Source organism: Musa acuminata, chromosome BXJ3-2 (genome assembly GCF_036884655.1).
Source record: "Musa acuminata AAA Group cultivar baxijiao chromosome BXJ3-2, Cavendish_Baxijiao_AAA, whole genome shotgun sequence".
Classification (NCBI taxonomy): Eukaryota; Viridiplantae; Streptophyta; class Magnoliopsida; order Zingiberales; family Musaceae; genus Musa; species Musa acuminata.
In genome coordinates, this window is record NC_088350.1 from 14,670,008 (window position 1) to 14,693,487 (window position 23,480).

Genomic DNA, 23,480 nt, shown 5'->3' on the forward strand with positions numbered 1-23,480 from the left:
TAATTTGATTCAAACTTAGAGCCTAAAAATATCTCATCTCAGGTTTCCTGGGTTCGGGCGGTACCACCACCTGTGTTAATCTAATATTAACAATGCATTGGGTAGTACCACCACTTGGGAGGCTGTGCTGGGCGGTACCACTACCCAGACTAGTGGTACCATCGCCTGCAGCCTCTTGGAGGCTGTGTCTGGGTGGTACCATCGCCTAACACAATCTCAGAGATTGTGCCACGACGGTGCCACCTCTTGGATCACTATTTGGGTCTTTCATTGGGTCCAACCTAGTCCTTACATGGGCCCAACTGGCCCCTAATTGGGTTGGACCAAATTCAATCCCAATTATGTGCTAACTATGAAATCTAAGATATTTACTAAGCTAAACAAGTCCTATGAGTCAAGTTTTCTTCCGGCGAGCTTCCGGCGAACTTCCGACGATCTTTCGGCAATGTTCCAACGGACTCCCGGCAAGCTCCTGGACTTCACGATGATCTACTTGGTGAGTTTTGATGAGCTTCTCTGGCAAGCTTCGAGACTTCTCGGCTGGTTCCTGCAGAACTTCCGACGAACATCTTGACTTCCGATGAACTCTCGAACTCCCAACGAAAACGCGTTCTTGACTCCGGGACTCCATTTTGCTTTATGCCTTGCTATCGTATTTAATCCTACACATGTAAAAATATACTTTGATATAGACAATTGATACTAAGTATGAATCATATTGTTCGGTATGTCATTGGTCTATCGATGCTTCGTCCGATTCTTCGGCGCATCATCCTCTCTTGCGGCCTATTGCCTAATCGGCCAGTTAACTCCACAATTCCGATATACTTAGCGCAATATCTACTCTTCTTGGCCTGATGCCCGAATCCATGGCCCGAAGCCTTCTATCGATACGTCGACCGATCCTCCGGCTCGACATCCATTCTTCTGACATGTTCCACCGGCCCAACATGATTCTTCCTGCTTTAATTGTCTCATCCTGATCGAAGCATCCTACATCACTAAAAACATAAATTAAATCATAAATACTTATCAATTGGTTTTGTCATCAAAATACGAGAACAACATAAGGTATTTTACCTTCTCTTGATTTGTCTTCACCTCAATTGTTCATTTCCTTTCCACTTGGATTTGTTTGTTATCTCCAAGTCTAACTTTCAACTTATGAGTTTCATCAAAATCTCTAAACATTGATGTTATGCCTAACATATGATCATAACATCTACTATCCAAAAACCAAATATCATTTGAGATTTCACTAATGAGTCATAAATAATTTACTATTTTCTTCATTTTCTTCCACATAACTTGCTTGCTTTTCTCTTTTCCAACAATTTTCCTTCATGTGACCAAACTTTTTACAATAGTGACATTGAATTCCACTCTTGTAATTTTTTTTATCATAATTTAATTACTTTTGTTCATCATGCCCATCAAAGTGTCATCTTCCTCTTCCATTTCCTGAAATCCTCCTCTGTCATATCCTCTTCCTATTGATTTTTTATCTTCTTTTGAAGTATAAGACTCCTCCTTAATCTAAAATACTTTTTCTTCATTTTTTTCAAGTGACCTGTTCAATCTTGTTTTATGTGCTTGCAAGGAACCCATTACTTCATTAAATAAAAATATAGATAAATCTTTTGACTCCCCGATTGCGACGATAATATGATCAAATTTCAGAGTTAAACTTCTCAAAACTTTTGCAATAATTATATGATCAGGAAGATGTTCACCATAAGATTTCATTTGACTAACAATTTCAATCGCTTGAGAAAGAAAATCTTACACCGATTCATTGCTTTTCATAAACAAAATTTCAAACTCACGATGAAGGGTTTAAAGTTTTACCATAATGACCTTTGATGAGTCTTGAAATTCATTTTAAAGTATCAGCCAAACTTGCTTTGAGGTTGTCGCTGTTACAATTCTTGAGAAGATTATCTAATATACAACTTGTTGAATGAAGAACAATGTCTTTGAGTCATTATTTCTATTCTCCCTCAACCTGATTTCTTCATCTGGATCTACATATCCATTCTGTATTAAGTCTCAAAGATCTTGAGACTTGAATAGAGTCTTTATCTTGATACTCCAAAATTCATAGTATTTACTCGAGAATATGGGAATAAAGGGTTCATATAGAAACTTATCTCTGATACCATAAATGTTGGGGATGGAGGAGCAAGGAAACGATAAAAACAAAATACTACGATGTAATTAAAAAGAATCATTTCGATAAAGAAAATCGATGTAGTATTTAAATAAGAGGATTAACATAGAACACTTATAAGATATTCTCAAGTGTATACACCTTATCTTGCTTCATCAACTATGGTCCTATTTATAGGACCTAGTGATAATTATCTCACTTCGCTATGTCACCCATGATTGAGTTAGGTGTAGGAATTACCCTATAACTTCTATATCATGGGCCACTTCTTAAAACATACTTATAACTACCTAGAACATGGTAACTACTTAGATAACTACTATGAATCGATTCTCAACACAATGGGCGATGAGGTTTAGTTGTAGATCTTGATTGCCATCGAACTAGTTGAAGAAGGCTATGAGAACGTACTTGTAGTTGCCGGTGGCATAAGCTTCTTGTAAGCCTCCCTCATAATCGTTTTGGCCCTAGTAGATGCAATGCATGGTTCGACGAGCAAACGATTATGGGTGGGTGAAGAGGTAGGAAAGAATAGAGGAAATCAATAATAATTTAAAAGATAATAAAATTATATTTTTATTTATTATATTTATATTTTTGAACATGAAAAGTATGATTTTTTCATAGTTAACTAGGTAAGGAAAATTAGAGACGCAATATTACTTTTTAAGGTATAAGTATCAAAATATAAATTATAATTAATATTGAGAGAGAATTTTTAATTAGGTATGCTACACATAATTTTTGTCAGATGAACAATTTTATCTCTATCAGGTTTATTTAGGTATGCTACAGCCAAATTTAGACGAATAAAAATGAAATGAATAATTTTGAAGTAATTTATGTATACTTGTGTATTTTAAGTAATTTATTATATTACGAAAAAATCAACAATGATTCCTCCCCCTTCGCGCGCACACACCACCGCCCCCCTCCCCGCGGGGCGCGGGGCCGCCCCCAAGTTTAAGAACCGTAAGACATCACCCGATCGAAAGAGTTTCTCCTGCACAGAGAACACCTAGTACCGTTATGTTTAGTGTTTTTGGCACCCGCAAGGTGGATTTAAAAAAAAAAAAATCGATGTTGGAATGTAATACGCGTAATTTTAAATAATATCAGGGTTAAAATAAAACATTAAAAGGTCTAATTAGTAAATATATATTTAAGTGATGGCCAAAGCAAGATCCGCACCCTTCGTCTTATATTCCTTGAAAGGCCAAACCCAAACAAAGAGAAACTCGTTTCAGTCCAAGCGTCGGTGGGGCGACGAGAAACGAAAGGGAAGAGATCAAGAAGACTCCTCCATTCTTTCTCCAAGCTCTTCTACTTCAGATCTCTATCAGGTTAGCATCGTTTATCTCTCTCCTCACCCCACCCCATCTAATTTGAACGATTGACTTCTTTCTTCCGGAACCCCGATGCTTTAGATCCGGGTTTCCGACCAATGCGCGATTCTTTGCAGAAATAAGTCGATGGGTACAATTTCCTGCTTTTCCGCTTTTCCTTGTGGAGAAATGGTGGTTTAGGGCTTCAATTTTCTTTTTATTTCCTCATCGAAAAACGTTTTCATGGTTTCATATACAATCTTGAGTATGGTTGACTCAATATTGATGGATGTTTTTCCGTTCGTGATTCGGAGGGCGATGGTTTTGCACGAAGGAAGAAATATAGGAAATAGATGTTGGATATGAGTACATTTGATTAATTTATTTGTGTATTTTTATGAAAAGAAAAAGAATTTTATGGTTGAATTCTTGTATTGTTCTTTATATGATCAGTAATGGTCTTTTATTGGTGATGGAAGTTACTCTTCCTTCTTTTCTTACATGTTCCCCGTGATCTGTGTAAATTGTTTCTTCTTCTTCTTGATGGAAGTTTTTCCGTTCGTAATTCGAGGGGTTATGGTTTTGGACGAAGGAAGAAATATCGGAACTAGATGTTGTATTTGAGTACATTTGATTAGTATTTTGGGGTGTTTTGATGAAAAGAACAAGAATTCTATAGTTGAATTCTTGTATGGTTCTTTAGATGATTAGTAATGGTCATTGATTGGCGATGGAAGTCACTCTTCCTTCTCCAAGTATATGTCCCATGTGATTTGTGTAAATTGTTTCTTCTTCTTTATTCTTCTTCGTCTTAGTCCTCACAACATTTGGTTCTTTCTTGGATTTTTATTTGTAGGCTGGGCCAATTTTATTGACATGGATACTGGAGAGAACGAATCCACTCTGAGTCAAGAAGAGATAATTGATGGTACTGTACAGCAAAGCCTTAAGGAGAAGGATAGTGCAAATCCATTGGAGCAACCAGTTCAAGTAGCTGACAGAATAAATAGTTGTGATGCAAGCATCAATATGGAAAATGGCATTCATCAGAACCTTGCTAATGATGAAGAAAGTACTGATGAGCTCACACAACTGGTTATCGAGCTCAGTTTTCAGAATGAGTACTTGAAGTCTGAAATAGGTGACTTAAAACTGGAACTGTGTAAGCCAAAGCCACTTTCTGATGAGGAGAGAAAAAGTGGCCCACATGTTGGGTCTTTGGAGCAAGATAGCAGCCTCCATGAACAGATAAAATGCTTACAGAAGGAAATTCAGGCGCAGAAGGAAACTCAAATGGCAGCTGAGGATGCTCTGGAGCATCTGAGGATGGCTTACTCCGAGGCTGATGGAAAGGTTCAAGAGCTTACCACAAAGCTCATTGAAGGTTAGTCATTATTTTCTATATGATATCTACAAAAACTGCATATTTGTTCTCTTGCTATATATTTTTTCATCCCATAACAAGTAGTAATCTACTCCGAGTCTTGTTCTGCTTTTGATTTTTTTATATGAAAGAAATTCTAATGACAAAAAGAATTATAAGTCAGAATACAACTGTTATTCTTCTCCAGAGTCTTTCTTCTGTTTCCTAAGCTTTTTTATGACAGAAACTCTAATGACAATAAGAATTATAAGTTAGAATGACAATGGTTTTATGGTGGATAAGCTCTTTTTGTTTCTTGATTATGTGCCATTGCATCTAAGAAATATATTTATAGCAAGTCCAGTCATCTTTTATCTTGCCCATGTTCCATTGGTCTATGCTAGATTTGACTTTTCATGACAATTAGCTCATTTTATTGCTTGTATACATATCAATGCTTTTATCTTTGGTTGAAATGATTACAGCTCAATTTATTGTTGAAGTTGATAGCTTTTGGCAAAAGTTCCCTAAACATAGCTTTGGAAGGAATGTAAGAAGAAAAGAATAAATGACTACACAGAAGCTCAGGAAGTGTTGTTTAAAATCCTGAGAGTCAAAGATTAGCCACAATCCACATAAATATCTGATTCAAAGACTAGCAATTTGAAATTGACCAATTAAAGATTAAAACTTTAACTGATCTGTTTTACTTTTTCAAACCTCAAGATTAGTTTATAATGATTTATCAATATGAATATGCAAACTGCAATCACTGAAGAGAATGTTTTTATAATTATTCAGACTAGGATCATTTTGAACTCAATTACAGCCAATGACAACATTACTTAAATCTCTCGACGTCTCAAGAGATGTAGGTCACATATTTCTGTATTTTAAAGGCTTTTTCTGTTTATGGTGAGAGAGTTGAGGCTTATCCTGCAATATGGTAAAGTGAAAGTTGTTGTTGAGTTCTTTAGGCTACCTTTTTTCCTTCTGTTTTTGTCACACTCCTATTATTTTTCACTTTGCTTAAGATCTGGTATGCTCATTGCTCTTGGTTGCATCATATTTTGTCTATGTTATGTCCATCTATCTAGGTTGCATTGAAATTGGTCAACTGTTCCACAAATATATACTCAATCTTAGGCAAATGGCAATGGAGTGTTTGACCAGAATTTGTCTTTTCATGAGCAAGTTTGACAACGCAATTATAATTGTCTTTGCATGTGCAATTCAGACAAAGTTGGCGACACTATCAATGCTATTGAGTATTGAGGATGCAAGACAGAAGGTAGGATGTGTTATCAAAATGATCGGCTACACAATGTTTAGATGATGATTTGGTGATGGATGAAGGTTTGAAGACTGATGATATAAAATATCCTATAAACCAAGTAATGCAATCTCGTATGAGACCCTTGTAGTGGTTCCAGGTCGGATTGGTACATATTGCCGGTACCATTGTATAGAGTGTTGGTACATCGATGTGTACCATATAGGAAGAAGGAGGAGGAGGAAGAGGAAGGAGGAGGAGGAAGAGGAAGGAAGAAGAAGAGGAGGTGAAGGAATAGGAGGAAGAGGGGGGCAGAAGAGGAAGTGGTGAAGGAAAAAGGAGGAAGACGAAGGAGGAAGATGGAGGAAGAGGAAGAAAGAAGCGGAGGCAATGGAGGAAGGAGGATGAAGAGGAAAGGAGAAGAGGAGGAAGAGGGGGAAGAAAGAGGAAGATGAAGGAAGAAAAGGACGAGGTTGAGGAAGAGGAGGAGCAAAGAGGAAGAATAAGGAGGAAAAGGAAGGAAGAAGAGTTGGTGGAGGAGGAGGTGGAGGAAGAGGAGGAGAAGAGCAGGAGGGAGCATACCTGGAAAGAGGCCAACAGTACATAGTGGGTGATATAGAGATAGGCGGCAGCGGGTTCACAATTTGGAGGAAGGAGGAAGAAGGTTCACAAATTGGAAGGAGGAAGAGGGCTCACAATTTGGAGGAAGAAAAGGAAGGTGGAGGACGAGGCGGAGAAGGAAGAGGAGGATAAGAATCGGAGGAAGCATACCTGAAAAGAGGTCAGCAATGCATGGTGGGTGATAGAGAGAGACGGTAGCAGGCTCGCATAATTGTGTGATGGGCAGTAGGGAGAAGAGGGCTTACAAAATTGTGAACCCTAATTGAACTTGCAAATTTTTTAATTGGACCAGATTGGACCACCCGAAATGGGGGTGGTCCACATACTGTTTCATGCCCGACCGATAAATACCGGTCAGTACGGATCAGTTTGGGCGAAATTGCAATCTTTGCTATAAACTATCAGTAGATGTTGGAGGTTGTTCTTTGCTTCTCATGTGGCCCACTGGTTGAAAGCACTAATCACCTTCTTTTTCTCGTATCCTGTGGCAGTAGAGAGTTGGAGATAAGTGATAGGCTTGTTGAAGATCCACTTTCCTCCCACTAACTTGGTTGATCTTGGGGCACGTAGAGCTCTCTTCATTTCTTCTCCTGGAGAGTGATCTGAGATAGTTTTGCAATTATAACTTGTTGGCCACTACAGAAAGCTAGAAATAACAAGCTCTTCAGAAACAAGTCGACTGCTGCCTGAGATCTTCTGTAAATGCTCTCTGGTGGTTCGTCTCTTTGAATATTATTCAAGAAGGTTTTACTTAAGTTTCTTCTGTGTTGCTTCTTTTTCTTGGTATACTTGTAAATGGCAAGCTTTTAGCGCCATATTTACCCCTCTGTCAATCATCCTTGTTCTCTTGCATATTTACTGATATTTTTTCTTCTTTCTAATTTGTCAGTTTTATTTGCTTAATTAGATTATTATATTGTTGCCTAAAGATAAAAAAGAAAAGAACATTAATATCCGCCAAGGATGAAGACTAACCTATTTTGGAGCCTTAAACTAAAACTAGTTATAGATGTTCAATTATGACATCTTTAATGTTGAAATTACTGAAGAGAAGTTAAATGTTCCTTTTGTAATATTAACCAATTTATGCCTTATGTGTTTTCTGTTATGATAGATTATTGATATTAAATATATTAGAGAAAAGAGCTAGAAAAGAAAATAAGATCATCTTTAATTTATGAATATTTTTAAATAAATATTATTGCATCATTTACTCTGTTGCAAGAGCAAGGGTCTGAAGATTATGATTAGGATCACAATTGTGATCAGCCATTATAAAAGAAATCAGGTCGATTGGTTTTGGGCTATGCTTTGTTGCCATTGCTTATAACCTACTAGGGCCTTGGTAAATAAGTAACTAAGGTCTTTCTTTAGCTCCTTTGTCTCTTCTTAAAATGATTTACTGAATACCTGTCTTAAGAAGGCAAGATTTTGGAAGTCAAAGACCATCTTTACGGGGGGATCTTTTGTGGGTTTTTAGCATTCAAAATAATCTTAAATAGTATCTCTAGCTCTCCTTGCAGAGGCATGGTAAAATTGAAAAATTTGTTGTAGACATTGAATTAATCAGAGATCAACAGAACAAATTTAACAATTCAATTGCATGTTAATTTTGTTTTAATTTCTGAGCTTCAAGTTCAGTTGGATTCTGGATCAACATATATCACAATTTTCTCCTATTTTGTTGGTTAAGTGAATGGTAAGATACCCTTATAATAACATGATTTTTCAGTACCCTGTATGTATTAATATTGTAATGCTTTTTCACCTTGTCTTAAACCCATTATGGTGTCTTTAATTATTATATCATTTTAATTTTGTAGCTCAACAGAAGATGGAACAAGAAATAAAGGAGCGTGATGATAAATATGTTGAGCTAGATTCCAAGTTTGGAAGGCTTCATAAACGGGCAAGACAACGGATTCAAGAATTACAAAAGGTGAACATGTCAAATGGTTCTGTCTGTCCTTTTGATTTCATGTCTTTCCTGTGCATACATCCTCTTTTAATTGCTGAAGAAGATTGTATTTGACTGTATCTGGTCAACACCAAGCATTTCTCTTAGCATGACTTAGAGTGGACATCTTTTTCATTTTTGTGTTCCTTCTTCTGTTAGATCTAGGGTTGATCAACTTTTTTCAGATTCAGAGAAAGATGTTGGAAAGGTCCAGCACTCCTGTTTATAGCCTAACATAATTCTCTCTTACCCATGGTGATTCTAAATTTTGGGTATGATTTAGAAAAAATTTCCTTCAGAGAATTTGTGTCTTACCAAACTGATTCTTTTAGAGGTGTTCATAGACTGATGGATATATAAACTCTTGGCTTGACTTTGTAGTAAACATGTACTTTAGCAGTGGGCAAGAGATCAAAGAAAGATTGGGACCAGAAGGTTCCCTTTTATGATAGCCTGACTATTTGGCTTTTTGCTAGTTTGGTAATTGATGAATACTGCTAAAGGAAGAAACACTAAGACAACTTGAGTACCTTTTTTCTTTTGATTATTCTTGGCACCTCTTTTTCAGTCAACTAATGGCACCCTTGTTTAATGAGATCAGCTCTTGAATCTGAATAAGATAAAATATCAGTGATGAAGACCTACATGACAATCATCTATTGATTTAAAATATCCAAGTGATGATAAATGTATTCAACTAGTTTCCTTTTTAAACAGTGTTTCAACTTTGAACACTCTTGATTTGTTGGAAGTTTGTGTTCTTGATTTTTCATTGACTCAATAGTTCTTAAGGTTTTCCATGGTAGCCAAACTGTTAGGAATTTCACAAATTTTCTATTTGTTCATTGTTCATGGCATAACTTGAGATTGCCTATGGTTGTCTTGTGGTGATGCTTCTTGCTGCAAAGGGATGGTTCTCTTCTTCTATTGCTTTTTATGACATCACCATTGCTTTCATTGACTGAGAAGACATATACTTATCATAATTTTTTTCTGAGAAAAAAATATATGCTGGATCACTTAAGCACATCATGAATTCTTGATCACCTTAGTCATCTGGTATTCTCTTCATAACACTAAATTTGGAATCCAGACCGTCGAACCTGTGATTGCTGTCTTTTCAAATCTGTGTTACACTTCGTTGGTTCCTATATAATTCTTTTACAGACTATAGTGCACAGCAAAGTTATTTCTTGGTTATGATATTCCTACTAAGCATTTAAGTTGACTGACAGGCCTAATTTTAAATCAGAATGTTGTAGAATCCATCCATCTGACTCTTTGAAGAATGCATATGCAATTTTCTTTGCTTCTAACTTCTGCACTTCTCTGTTATTCTTGGTGCAGTCGAGTGTTGACAAGTTTGTAGATTTTATGTTCTTTTGTTTTATCTAGGAGAAAGATGATCTTGAAGCACGCTTTAGTGAGACTAATATGAAAATTGAGCAAGCTTCATCCCAGCAAGCAGCATTAGCACAGCAGGAACTGGAGCGTAGTCGTCAACAAGCCAATGAAGCATTGAGATTAATGGATGTTGAAAGGCAGCAATTACGGACAGCTAACAGCAAGTAATGCAAATTTTTAGTTGTATGAGGTTGCTGTTCATTGTCTTGGTATTATGATGCTTACTTTTTATTTGTTTAGATTAGTTCAAGAATTTACCTTGTGCTAGCTCTCTTATTTATAATGGGTTTGGAGAAACAAAGCAAGACTAACTGGTTATTATGGTCAGACATTTCTTGCCAATTGAATGTCAGCTTCAACTTTTAAAACTTTAGAAGTGGTAGTGACTAATTAAGATCGTTTTATGTAAACTTTAAAATTGGATATTTGTCCACAGATGATGTAAAATAATTACTAAGCTTATTGATATCTCATTCTTGTGCAAGTTGATTTCATCTCCTGATGGATAAAATACAAATAAATTATTAGTATGGCATATTGATTGTCATGTTAAAGGATATGGTTCCAACAAGAGGAGCATTTTTGGTCATCATTGAAGATGTATTAACCAAGTAATTCTCACTTGGTTTTCACATCTGCATACTCAATTAAAAGCAAGCTCCATCAAGATCTTGATCAGTTATCTTCATTTTATGTAGAAAAGTGCAATGTGCTTTCATTAAAGACTAAAATACCATGGCAGGAAGTAAAACTAGTATCACGACATGAACAATATAAAAGGCTGGTGATTACTTATTTCTTCTCCAATGACATATGAAATATGTTGTATTGTTAGTTTAATAGTAATTGTTTTTGTAATTAGTTGCCCCATCATAGCAAGTTGTTTAATTAATTAAATTATTGTAGTTGTAAACCAAAAATTGGTTTTGTTAGCATACCACCATGTCAGTTGGTGGTTTGCACTAGGCTGTGTTATACATATACTTTAAGACAATTGTTTTGGCAGCATGCAAAAAAAAAAAAAAGAAATATTGAAATTGGATTTAGCTTGTTTTAAACTTCTGGTTGATGTCCTTTGCCATTGTCCATTAGTGGACAGTAACATTTAGTTACTGTAGCCATTGAAAAGCCTGTTGAGTCCATACCATGTAATAGGATTATTGGTGTGGAAAGTGGAAACAGTGGTATAAAAAAAACAAAAAAAAGAGGCTACTCAATACATAATGGTCCCACCGGGATGGATCAATTTATGCAGCCTTATCATGTGTTGAACCCTTCTCATCTAGGTCGCAAAAGAGTAGTCTTATCTTTAATACGTATGGTATGAGTACGTAGAAGTTTTGATACAGTTGCTTAGGGTTTTTAGCACTTGATTTTCATAGCTCAAGTGGTTATAGACAAGTATCAAGGGCACAAAAGCTATGGAATAATGATAAAAACTACCAAGGTCTTCTGTGGCTATTGATGAGTGCCTACATTGGTTAAAACATACTGTAGCAGAAAGGTTTTTAAAAGGTTTGATTAGTGCTGAGAAGTATAAGTTTTGATACATCTGCTTAGGGTTTTCTAGCACATGATTTTCATAAGTGAAGTGATTATGTATGAGTAGGAAGGGCACAAAAGCTATAGAGTTTGCTACTATAGCCATATTGTGGTATGACCAGTGTAGTCAATGGCGCGAGGCGCTAAAAGGTGCTAAGTTGCCAAAATGCCTGAATGCCTAGGGCTCACTCGAGTGAAGCGAAGTGCTTGCAAATATTAAAATCAAGTATATATAAAATTAAGGATAGGAGGGAGGAGGAGGAGGAAGGAGAAGGGGGTTGTCGTGGTTCGAGGAGACTTAGTGGCCCTCCGTTAGGAGGGGAGCTATCGGGGAGAGGGGGGCAATCACAGAGAAGAATGAGAAAGAGGGAAGGGACTACGTGAGGAGGGAAAAGAAGCAGAGAGGAGAAGGATGAGTAGGTAGGAGGGAGAGGGGTTAGTTGGGGTCTGGGGATGCATGGCGAGGGTAGTGGGGTTGTTGGGAATGGTGGTGGGAGGGGGTCTATTGGGGAGTCTCGACGGTCAGCGATGACATCGGAGGGGGAGGAGAAAGAGAAAGAGTGAGGTAGGAAGGAGAGAGAGAGAGAGAGTGATATTGTGAGAAGATGACGCTCTCAAAGGGTCATCGTATGAGAGGAAGTTGCTCGCTAATCATTAAATTGCTGCTTTTGCCATGGGAGGAAGCCATTGGATGCATCGCGAGAGAATGGTGTCCTCTTGTTCCGATCGATAGTGCTAGGTTTTTGTCAATTGTGGATTGTCACCTTTGCCATGAGAGGAAGTTGTTTGGTTTAGGAGGAAGCCGTTCGTCACTTCATAGGAGGAAGCAGTTCATTGTCGTCAGCACTAGGTTACCAAGAGAGGAGGTTAGGGTCGGTCTTGCACGTGAGGGAGGGATGGTGTGGTAAGCTGTTGGTCATCTGGTTTGATCGAACCAGCATCATCAGGTTCGATTGAACCAGGATTAGTTTAAGCATGCACCTAAGCCATCCAGCTCCTGGGCAACACCTAGTTGAAGGCGCCTGCCTAGCCCACCATCAAGGTGCTCGAGCCTCACCTTGCCTTGCCTCGCTTGGGTGCCTTGGCGAGCGTCCAATGACTTTCTTGGGTATAGCTACTTATGAGTACTAAAAAGCTAGTGTGGTTCCAAGATATAGGAATACAAGTTTTAATACATCTGCTTAGGATTTTTTAGCGTTTGATTTTCATGCTTAGGTGATCTTACAAGAGTAGCAAGGGTACAAAAGCTATAGAATACTGATAATGACTACCAAGATTTGCTTTGGTTATTGATTAGTGCCTGCACTGGTTAAAACATACTGTCCTAGGAAGGTATTCACACGTGCCACATTGACACATGTTGGAGGTGCTAACATATGATGGCTAATATGTGCCTGCTGTAGGTAGCATCAGTGATTTAAAATGCGCTAGGCGCCAAGGTCCAAAAATGCCTGAGGCGCTAGGCGCTCGCGCAGACGCTCGCCCGAGCGAAGCGAGGCGCTAAAATATAAAAATATATAATATAATTAATATAATTATTTAAATAAAAAATATACTATTAAATTAAGAAAATTGAGTACAAAATCACAATGTCATATTAATAAAAAGTCTAAAAAATCAAAACAATAAAATTTTACATTAAATCTATTGAGTTGCTCTGTACACTTGTCATTTATTCTGAAACTTAACAATAATTTTAAATAAAAAAAATTAATAGTATTAAAATTAAAATAATATATTATTAATCTAATAAATAAAAATATTATTATTAATATACAGTTAGCAATATATTGTTAATATACTGTTAACAGTATAGTGAGAAAAGTGTGAGAAGACCGAGGCTACTAAGACAATGGCAGTGGTAGCGAGAGCGGGAGCGGCGAGCGATAGCGGGAGTGGGAGTTGCGAGCGGTGAGCGACGACAACAACGATGAGCGACGATTGTGGCAGCGGCGAGTAGCGACAGTGGCAGCAGCAGCAGAGAGCAGCAACAGCGGAGAAGAAATCTCGACGGCAAATCGCGAGTGTTAGGGTTGGGGAAGTCGGGGAAATCGTGTGAGGGAGCCTATCGGTGATTTAGTTGGTCCGATTGAACCAACTAAAGCATCAGAGACCGAACCAGACGTAAAACATTGGTTCGGTCGCCTGGTTTAACCCGGGCGCTCGCCCGAAGCACCCGACGCCTAGGCTCGGGCGAGCGCCTCATTGAAGCGAGGCGCTTGGACATGAAGTGAGGTGCTCGGGCCTCGCCTCGCCTCGCCCGAGCGCCTATTGAAATCACTGGGTAGCATAAGTTTTTGGTGACTAATACGACACTAATGTAACACCAGAAATATTGGCACCTTATACTGTGAAATGGCATTCTTGACAATTGGAAAAACCTACAAAAGCAAAAAAAATAATTACTATGCATATCAGGAGCTGCTGCTAGTGATTCTTAGAGTTTTTTTTATAGGATTCTTAGAGTTATTAGCAGGATCGATTTCTAGAATATACTATTTAGCAAGGTTCGCAATATCGTACCGTACCGGTATTTCGACCTGGGCTCGGTACCGGTACGGTATGGTATACCGAGCGGTACACCCAGGTGTACCGAGTACTGTAGCACTGCCACAGTGCTACAGTGCACTGCTATAGTGCTACAGTGCACTCGGACCGGTAACAGGCGGTCCGCGTACCGACAACTTGTTGGATCGGTACGTACCGCCCGTACTGGGCGGTACGGTTCGGTACGGCAGACCCTGCTATTTAGCAACATTTTACCAGCCCAAATGCACTTTCCTATAAAGAAGTTAAAGATACATAGGTATCATCTTTGTGGCATGCCAATTTTCAATTACAGTCCTAAAATAAAATTGGCAAACAAGTAGTTAGTTTATTAAAATATTGTTTCATGTGAGTCAATTTGTGGACTTATAAATTGGATATCTGTTTCATAATTTGTTTCAGCTTAATGTAAATTATTATCACATTTTAACTATAGTTTCAGTAGGTTTGAGAATTTGATACAGTTTTTTCTAGGTTTCTCTTGCTATATATGAAAAACAAGTAATTAGGAATATTAGCTGGACATCCAAACATTTATGAGGCATACTAGGTTCCGGAAAACCTTTGAGGATCGATACGAGGATCAATATATCCTTAACAGTTGATAGAGTGATTATAATATTTATGGTTGATGGTTCTCTTGATCAAGGAGCTTTTACTTAGGTGATTTACTGTTCTTATTTACCTCTAATAAATGTTTTTCTTTTTTCCATCATCATGGTAGTTATGCATTGGAAAAATGCAATTAAGGCTCAAGTTTCTATATCTGAGTATCATTGGAACATATAAGGTGAAGTTTACAGGACTCTTGTTATCTTGATATGTTTGATAAAGCTGTTACCTGCAAAATACATCTCATGTCAATCCGAGACATGAAGTTTTGAGTCTTTTGACTGTCTAAAAATGTTGTCTACGTGATGGTTCATATATTTGTCTTTTCTGCTTGTTTCAGTGTTTCAACCTAGTGTATATAATTTGATTTATTATTAATGTTCAGACTTCGTGATAATTTTGACGAAATGCGTCGCTCATTAGAATCCAAAGAGAATGCACTTGAGGCATTACACCAGTCCATCTTTGAGAAAGAGCAGGTACTACATGCTATTTTTTTAATGTTTGCAAGTTGCTTGAAGCTGTTGTAGCATTTTGTCAAATCTTATGTTCTTCATTTCAATGAATTTAAGCATTTTAAACCTCCTAGTCTGCTCACATGAGATTGATAGCTGTGTTACAACATATCAATGTGGCTTAAGTTTGGTTGTCTTGATTGTGCTGTGGAAGGATGGCATAGGTATTATATGTATCTTGCATAATTACGTCATTTAGGGTTACATAAAATGATGAAATTCAATACCCTCGTAAATGGAAATAATTTGAGACATGAGACAATTGCAAGCTGTAACCTTTTTCTTCTCCTTTTGCATTGCTGATGATCTTATTATTTTTCACCTTTCAGTTTTATTGCTTGATGATGTTTTTATCCAATGTTGTTCTTGAAGATGCTTCATGTTGTTTTTTGTGCCTGATAAGAAGGCTTACATTTGGTTTTGTTTGATATGCTTTAGTATCCTTCTATTTTTCTACATCCACTCTGGGTCTGGGATCTGGTTTTAACATATGTCTTATGCTAGTTGTTTATTGTATTTAATATTTATGATCTGATTATTATGTAGATGAGTGTGTTGTCCCTAAACTTCTCGTTTCTAACGTTAATGTCTCTCAGCTTTGTGATATAAATATTCATTACTAGTATATTTCTGATGTGCTGTTCTACTCTTGTCCTATTGCACAGAAGTGTTCCTAATGCTATGCTAAGCTCCTTGACATCATTATTCTACATGCTCCAAGATTTTTTTGCTTTCTACTGTTCCAAATATTTTTTGACTTCTAATATAACTTTGGTTAGTATTGATTGTGGATTCTGCATAAGTTGTTACAATCAAGAATTAACATCTCAATCTGGTCCCCATACTGGCCATCGGTCGGACTAGTAAGGTATGGGACCAATTGGTCCATACTAGTTCTGGACCCGATAAATAACCTTCTTTTAAGTTTTTAGGCCTAAATAATGAATAATTCTTCTAAATATATTGTTAACCATATGCCAAGAAAATCGTCAACTGGAATGGGGTGGAGAAAACAAAGAATAGGGTGGATGCCAAACCATCACACACACTTGATTGAGGTTGTAGGAGGCACATTACTGGAAGTTTATCTCTCACTCAGCAATTTATTGAAGCATCAGAAACCTGTCAGAGTTGTGCGCACTGTGCATTGATTTGCGGATTGGATTATTACAGTTATGTTTGTCTTGATTTAGGTTTTACTTCTTTTTATACTCTTGTCATGAGGTAATATTTGAAAACTTTTTTAGGTAAATATTGTGAGATCAATGTGATTTTCCATTGAGTATTTGTTATGACAAGTCAAAAACCCTGTATGAGGTCATGTGCTAAAATCAAACAGCTTCATGTGTCCATACCTGTCACATTATCAAGGTGACCTGCAAACCTGTCAAGAAATCCAAGTGAATTGGCACAAGTATTGCACCCCCAACATTTCCTGAAGAAGGCTCATACAGTTCCAGTGTCTTAACCAACTCCACTGGAGTGTTTGATTTTCCTATGAATAACATTTCCATAAATATAGAAAATCATCTGTATAGGTGTTGTTTCAGCCTTTTGGAATTATAGTAAAGTAATGATGACCTGAATTAGGACATTATTATTCTATTTTCACAGATTGTACTTAGAAACTTGTAAGAACCTCATAAGCTGTGTGTAAACAAGAAAATCAACTTACTAATTTTTCTTTAAATAAACCCATATTGCTGATATTTAGCCATACAATTGGTCTGATGAAATCAATGTCATGGGCTGGACCCATCATGCTTTGGGAAAATAAGGTTCGACAAGAGTTTGCATCTAGTGCTCAGCCCTTATTATGCACAAAATTCAATGGTCTATGTAACATTTTATTTTCATTTTTATTGTAGAATTGTAGATGATCAAGATATGGATTTAAATACCAGTTTGATGAGTTTTGATAATCTGTTGGACTACTATGATACTGGTATACATGGTGGTATATTGACTCGTCTTGCCAGGTATCATTGAAAAAAACAAAAAATGTGTATATAGCAGTTTGAAACTATACGTATGATTACTGGGCTTGGTCAGACCGGTAAATTATCAGTTAATATGTATTAGCCAGTATTTAAATCATGGATTAAAACTTTAAAAGTATACCTTTTATGAGTATGATTCTACTTGAATTCATGCATATATTCTTTTATTATAACTTTTGAACAAACTGCTTGGTGACTAAAGCTCTGTTTTGTATGGGGATTTGGAATTGGAGGGATCTAAAGTCCAAGCCAGGATATCTTTAATATCAATTAATGAACAATTTTATTTTTGATTTATGAATTTCAGGATATTAGGAATGGAATATGAGCAATGAATTGGATTTTGTAAATTTTACGATTTGTAAATTCCATGATTACCTTGAGTAACTTGATTACTATGATTTGGATGGTAGGCTTTGGATGGTGGGATTTAGAAAGTGGAATTTTGAGGGTACTTGGCTTAAATCCTTGCAAAATTTGGACTTGTAGTGGGTCTTGTAACTAGAATGAGAGGCGAGATCCTTTTTGGGTGGGATTAATGCCATATATGGTGTATGGGATCTTGATGATGGAAATACTTCAGTGTGATTTTGTAATAACTTGAGATTTTATACATAATTCCGATGGAATCTCTGTACCAAACAGGGCCTAAAAGTTTCCCCTGGTTGAATTTTCTACAGATGTTGGAACAAGTTCGGGGTTTGCTACAAGCCTCAGAAGAGAAAAGACAAACATCAATTGCAGAGCTTTCTACTAAGCTCCAAAAGGTAGAAATAAATTGTTGTTCAAGTGGCATAAATATGCAATATCTTTGTAGCCAATTCAAATTATTGTTGGAACTAAATATTTGACATATTTGTGCTTTACTCTGAACCTTTTGTTTCTCTTTCTTTTTTTTTCTTTTTCCAGCAAGTAGAAAGTTTAGAAGCACAGCTTACTGATGCTCTAGCACAAAGTAGTAAAGCAGCTGAAACAAACTCTTCTCTCCAGGTACAGTTGCACTTCTACGTTCCTAATTTTTAATTGCTTCTTAGTTTTACCTATGATGCCCCCTCCTTGTAAAATCGTGCAATACATATCGCTGAGATGCAAAGTTTGTGAGCCTGTCACTATATTGACTTGCTAATTAAAGTATTGAAAGGTAAAATGTGTGGTACTGCATTTCATCCTCTCTTTCTCTCATTCCTTGAAGAATAATGCAAATATATGAGAAAGATTTTCTGCTTACGGGAATGCTTTTCTTTTTAAATTCAGTGATAGCATGAAGAGGCTGAATAAGTTATTACTGAAGCTTCATCCTTTAGTAGCTTAAATGTTATATTTATCTAAGTACACGTTTGGCAAACAAATAACCAATTCTAGATTAAAGACTAAGTAGTATTGATTTTTTTTTTTCAAAAGGAAAAAGTTATTCTATTGAATCAAAAAGTGAATACACCTTATGCTATGGAGATCACCAACAAAAAAGAATGGAAGGCCTGAGGCCAATTCCCTCTCGAAACAAAATTAGAGGCCATAGCCCTCATGGAGGTAGCTAACCAGTTGGCACACTGGTTGCCCTTCCTAAACACATAGGAGATATGGAAATCATTAAACAAGTTCAAGAAGCCAAAAATATCCTTTACAAGGTTTGTTGTGTTCCACGGAGGATCCAACTCCTTCAGGATGTTAACTGCAAGTTGGGCATCAACTTCAACCATTATCCTTTCCACTCCCTCCTGCTTAGCTAGCTGTAGTCCCTCATGCACCACTGTCAACTTGTTGTACAAGCTCCCCTTCCAAATATATACTTGCCACCTGCACAAATACACTGCCCTGTGTGAGTTTTAAAAACAAATCCCAAACCCCTAATTTAGGATATCTTCACATAAGAACCATCAATGTTCAGCTTGTGCTATCTAGGTGTGGGCTAGGCCCAGTGGAATCGATTTTTGAATTAATTATAATGGTCAACTAAAATTTAAATAATGAAGTGGAGAATTTTTAATGCAAGCTTTTGTTAGAATTGATAAGTACAATTGTCTTTAACAGAATAACCGAACAAATGATTTGAAGAATAATATTTTTAATACTTGATTACAAGGGCAACCTAATAACCTATTACAATATGAATTTGTCATGACTCTAGTTGGAAACTCCATGGATTTTGCTTCAAGAGGCTAGTTTTTGAGGAGTTTCTCTCTGTAGTGAAATATAAACTTAGAATCTATTGCTTTTGTAATTTATATGCGACTTAGGATCAGCTGTCATGAAGCAATGTCGACAAGGTTTTCGTCACTTGTCCATGACGGTTTTTGGTTCTTGTTTTCTGTTGTTTTCTTCATGTATTTGGTGTTTACTTTAGGACAGCTTGTACCATGCAGAAAACACTATAGTCTGCCCTACTTTTGTTTGTTGTCAGTGTTTTTATTTCTTGTTTTCATCATGTAAAACTCGGAAATGATTTTCGCTATGCGACGCCGCACGAAGGAAAAATGGCCCAAGACTATACCGTCCTTACATGCCACGGGCTGATTTTTTGTTGATGACCTAGTGGTGCGTAACGTCAGTCGTCTCAATACCTTGGAACGCCCCAGGTGGCACCGACGCGGATGGGGCTTTGAGTAGGGGTCTGATAGGTGATGCAACTTCTTTATTGTGCCTGTTTTCTATTTAGTGAAAGTGTTAGGTGAACATTGGGCTTGCATTTACCTTTAGAACCCCTTTTATGTGTGCTTGTTCAGTCTGTTTTCAAGACCCTTTTAAGCCTAATGAATGCTGGTTGCTTTGTGTTCCTTTGGATCCGGTTATCTTGCCATTTTCATGCGTGATGGCGGCAAATTGTCTGCACATTTGCCTTTTAAACCTTTTCTTTGTTGTGTAGGTCTTTTGTGGACTGCACGAGGTTAAGGTCTAGGTTGACCCTTGCTGACATATCACTTGGGTGCTGCACGCCATAGGTAATTCCATCTAAGGGAATGACATAGTGGTATCATAGCGGATAAAGCAAACATTGAATTGCCATGGTTGGGCAGCGTGGCAAAACTAGCATTGCTGTACATGATGGGCAGTAGCAATGTGTGACCGTTTTGGAGAAACGAACGAGCACTCGCGCGAAATCTAGCAAAGCTGCCCAAGTGGAGTGTGGCATTTGTAGCGATGTTCTCGCAGCGCAAGAGTTCTCTTACGCAGAATAGGCATGAGTTGAAGGGCAGCTTGAATGATATAGAGGCACCAAAGGAAAGATTGGTTGAGTCAGAGCTACGACTTGACCTTGTCAACTAAAAGTTGATGGATCTCCACGAAGTAGGGAGTTTCTTGAGATGGTAGAGTTTGTGTAAATAGGGTTGCAATCTTGACTGGATCAACTGGAGGTTTGAGTCGAAAGGTTGACAGACGACATGAGAGTCTGTGCAATACTTACAAGGGTAAGGGATTTGATGACTCAAGTGTTAGTACTCATGCAAGTTACATATGCAAGCGGAGGAATGTCTCGCAGTTATCTCTTATCGAGATTAAGGGCTCCCGAATCACAAAGCTATGAGGGTGCTTTGGATGTTAAGGAGTTAGAAAACTTTCTCTTCGATTTGTAATAGTACTTTAGAGCAACCCAACCAGAATTAAAAGATTCGAAGGTGTCATTAGTGACGATATATCTTGTCGATGATGGAAAATTGTGGAGGTACACACGGTGGGAAGAAATTCAGCAAGGTCGTTGTAACATCGACACTTGGGAAGCCTTGAAGAGGGAATTCAAATTCAGTTCATGATAGAGAATATAGTTCGTTACATGACGGAAGTTATGACAACTTCGTCAGACCTCTATTATCTGGGACTATGTGAAATAGTTTTATGCATTGATGCTAAGTATCCAAGACATGTTCGAGAAAGACAACTTTTTGCTCCCTCGACGATCTGAACTGTGAGCTCAATAGGAGTTCCATCGAAGGTTTTTAATCTTGTATCGTACCAGCGTACCAACGTACCGACGTATCGAGCGGTACGCTAGGGCGTACCAAGTGGAGAACATGAAGCAATTTAGGATTTTTGTACCTGATCGTGGACGCGGAGGAGAAGAACTCCCCCCATCGACAGGCGAAGTGCCTTGGGGCCGACTAGTGCATGCACGAGGGGGAGTGGCGGAGGGGGAAGGCTTCCAGAAAGGGAAAGTTCTCATGGCCCTCCAATACGACCTTCATGGGTGAGCTCCGTTTCGGTCGGATGGATGGCTTCGAGACCTTCATCGAGTTAGAGGGCAACGCCTTGTCACGTACTAAGCTGGTTTTGCTTAAGTCGTGTGGCACCCTTGCGTGTCCGTCCGCAAAGGTCAGCCTCTTCGAAACCTTCTATGGTCCCTTAGGACCTACAAAAGAGAAAATATGTTAGAGAAAGCATTTCACTCGGGATCCAGAAGCAATCATTTCAGCAAATATTTTATAGTTAATGTAAATTATAAACAAACTTCACAAGCTATGAACGGTCGTACAATAAAGGGTCCAAAATGGTCCACTACAGATTGAAATCCTCACAAGTGCTCACATGACACAACCTTTGTTTGCACGCCTAAGACGACCACCAAAACCAACCAAAATGAGGCTGCTAAGTCTATTGTCAGTCCTTTACATATTGTGCAAAGCATGAACAAAACCGAAACATATAGACATATATGAGCATTACATCAAACACTTACATTTACAATTTTGTCTGTGACATTCTTCCTCACATTTTCCTTCGACGTCCTAGTCGAAGCCTTTGCAGACGCTGTATCTTCTCGCTTTTGTTGAGTCTTCAATCTTCTGCTTCAGTTACAATGCGCCTCGTGGTTCTCAACTGCACTCCGACGCTGTTGTTGAGTAGTCAAACTTTGATCTGTCATGCTGCTTTAACTTGCTAATGACTTTTGACTCTGGTGTGGGGTCGGCTGAGTTATGTTGATCTCTGTTGGTTCCTGCAAATCTCTCAGATGAAGGAAAATACCACCTTTGTATGCGTTAGTATCTCAAATGCTTCATGCCGCTTAGAACTGGGTAGATGCTTGTTGGAGCTTTAACGAGCATCACTTCACAGATTTTGAAGTTTTTAGGTCTCTCCTCCGCAAAATTTGCCTATTGATTTTTCTTTCACTTAGTTGTCACTTCCAAGTAGGTTCGTATTACTTTCGCTTTCGATTGACATTCTGTTGGGAAATGAAGTGGACAATCTACTTTTAGTAGCACTGATCACCATTGGTGAGGAGTTAATAACTATTGTCTTCCCTTAGGTTTCTTCAAAGGGTCTTTGAACCTGTGCAGAGCTCTTCTGCTAGACAGATAAGAGAATTGGGGTACTCGATTACTCGATTTCACCCATTCTCTTAAGAGTTGAGAAGGCAAAGGCTACTTGACTTTGCCTGCCTCCTCGAGGGTTGTACTCCATGCATTGAGCTAGTTACTAGCCTTTGCCCACTCTTTGCTCACACTTCCGAAGCACTCGAATTGTTTGTACTCCTTGCGTTGAGTTAGCTACTGTGATTCACCTTCTCAATACCATCGAACTTCTGAAATGCAAAATGTTTTCGCCCTAACTTGGAGTAGGTCTTTAATAGTTTTGGTTACCTCTGTGATTGTACTGTCTTCTCCATTATTCTGCTGTCTATTCCTCTAAGTAGCAAAGGTACAACACCGCGTACTGCCTACTTCGTTCCTTGGTCGAGCACTCTTGCATTGACCCGAAGTCCTCCACTTTCAGCTATCTTGATGAGAAGCTCGTTGACACCGGTCTTACGAAGTTCCCTAGCTTCTGCCCTTCAGCCTTGTCTCGGTAATTGGAGTTTGCCTTTGCATTCTTCACCTCCTCAGCCCCTTTCATGACCAAGCGCTCTCCCTCCATAAGAATAAGAGATTGATGATTTCATGGAAGTCCCACCTCTACGGTACCATGGTGCTGTCATGCCCATAGTCTTACTATCCGTCGCCTCGCATCTGCGTCCCTTTCTTTACGATCGATAGATCTACCTCTGTGGCATTATGGCACTCCTCCGAGTTCACCTCCATTCTAACCGATGCTTGGTTTTGGGTAGTTAAGTCCCTCTAGACTCGTCGTCGCTTCCTCGCTCCTTTCGACCACTTGCTTCAACACCTTTGTGTTCTTTGAGTAGTTTCCCTTGGTCGATGGAAAGACGGACTGTAACTCC

The 23,480-nt window shown here is 38.1% G+C and overlaps 1 protein-coding gene across 2 annotated transcripts in view; it reads left to right on the forward strand.

Annotated features, from left to right (window-relative positions):
- The first annotated feature begins 3,368 nt into the window (after positions 1 to 3,368).
- The window catches only part of LOC135632139 (protein GRIP-like), a 60,453-nt gene continuing 40,341 nt past the window's right edge, over positions 3,369 to 23,480 (forward strand). For both annotated transcript variants that reach the window (XM_065140587.1, XM_065140589.1), the window contains exons 1-7: positions 3,369 to 3,513; positions 4,352 to 4,879; positions 8,576 to 8,691; positions 10,105 to 10,277; positions 15,200 to 15,293; positions 18,010 to 18,096; positions 18,239 to 18,319. In XM_065140587.1, coding sequence (XP_064996659.1) covers positions 4,372 to 4,879; positions 8,576 to 8,691; positions 10,105 to 10,277; positions 15,200 to 15,293; positions 18,010 to 18,096; positions 18,239 to 18,319 — 1,059 coding nt within the window. In that variant the 5' untranslated portion in view covers positions 3,369 to 3,513; positions 4,352 to 4,371. The remainder of the gene's footprint in view (positions 3,514 to 4,351; positions 4,880 to 8,575; positions 8,692 to 10,104; positions 10,278 to 15,199; positions 15,294 to 18,009; positions 18,097 to 18,238; positions 18,320 to 23,480) is intronic.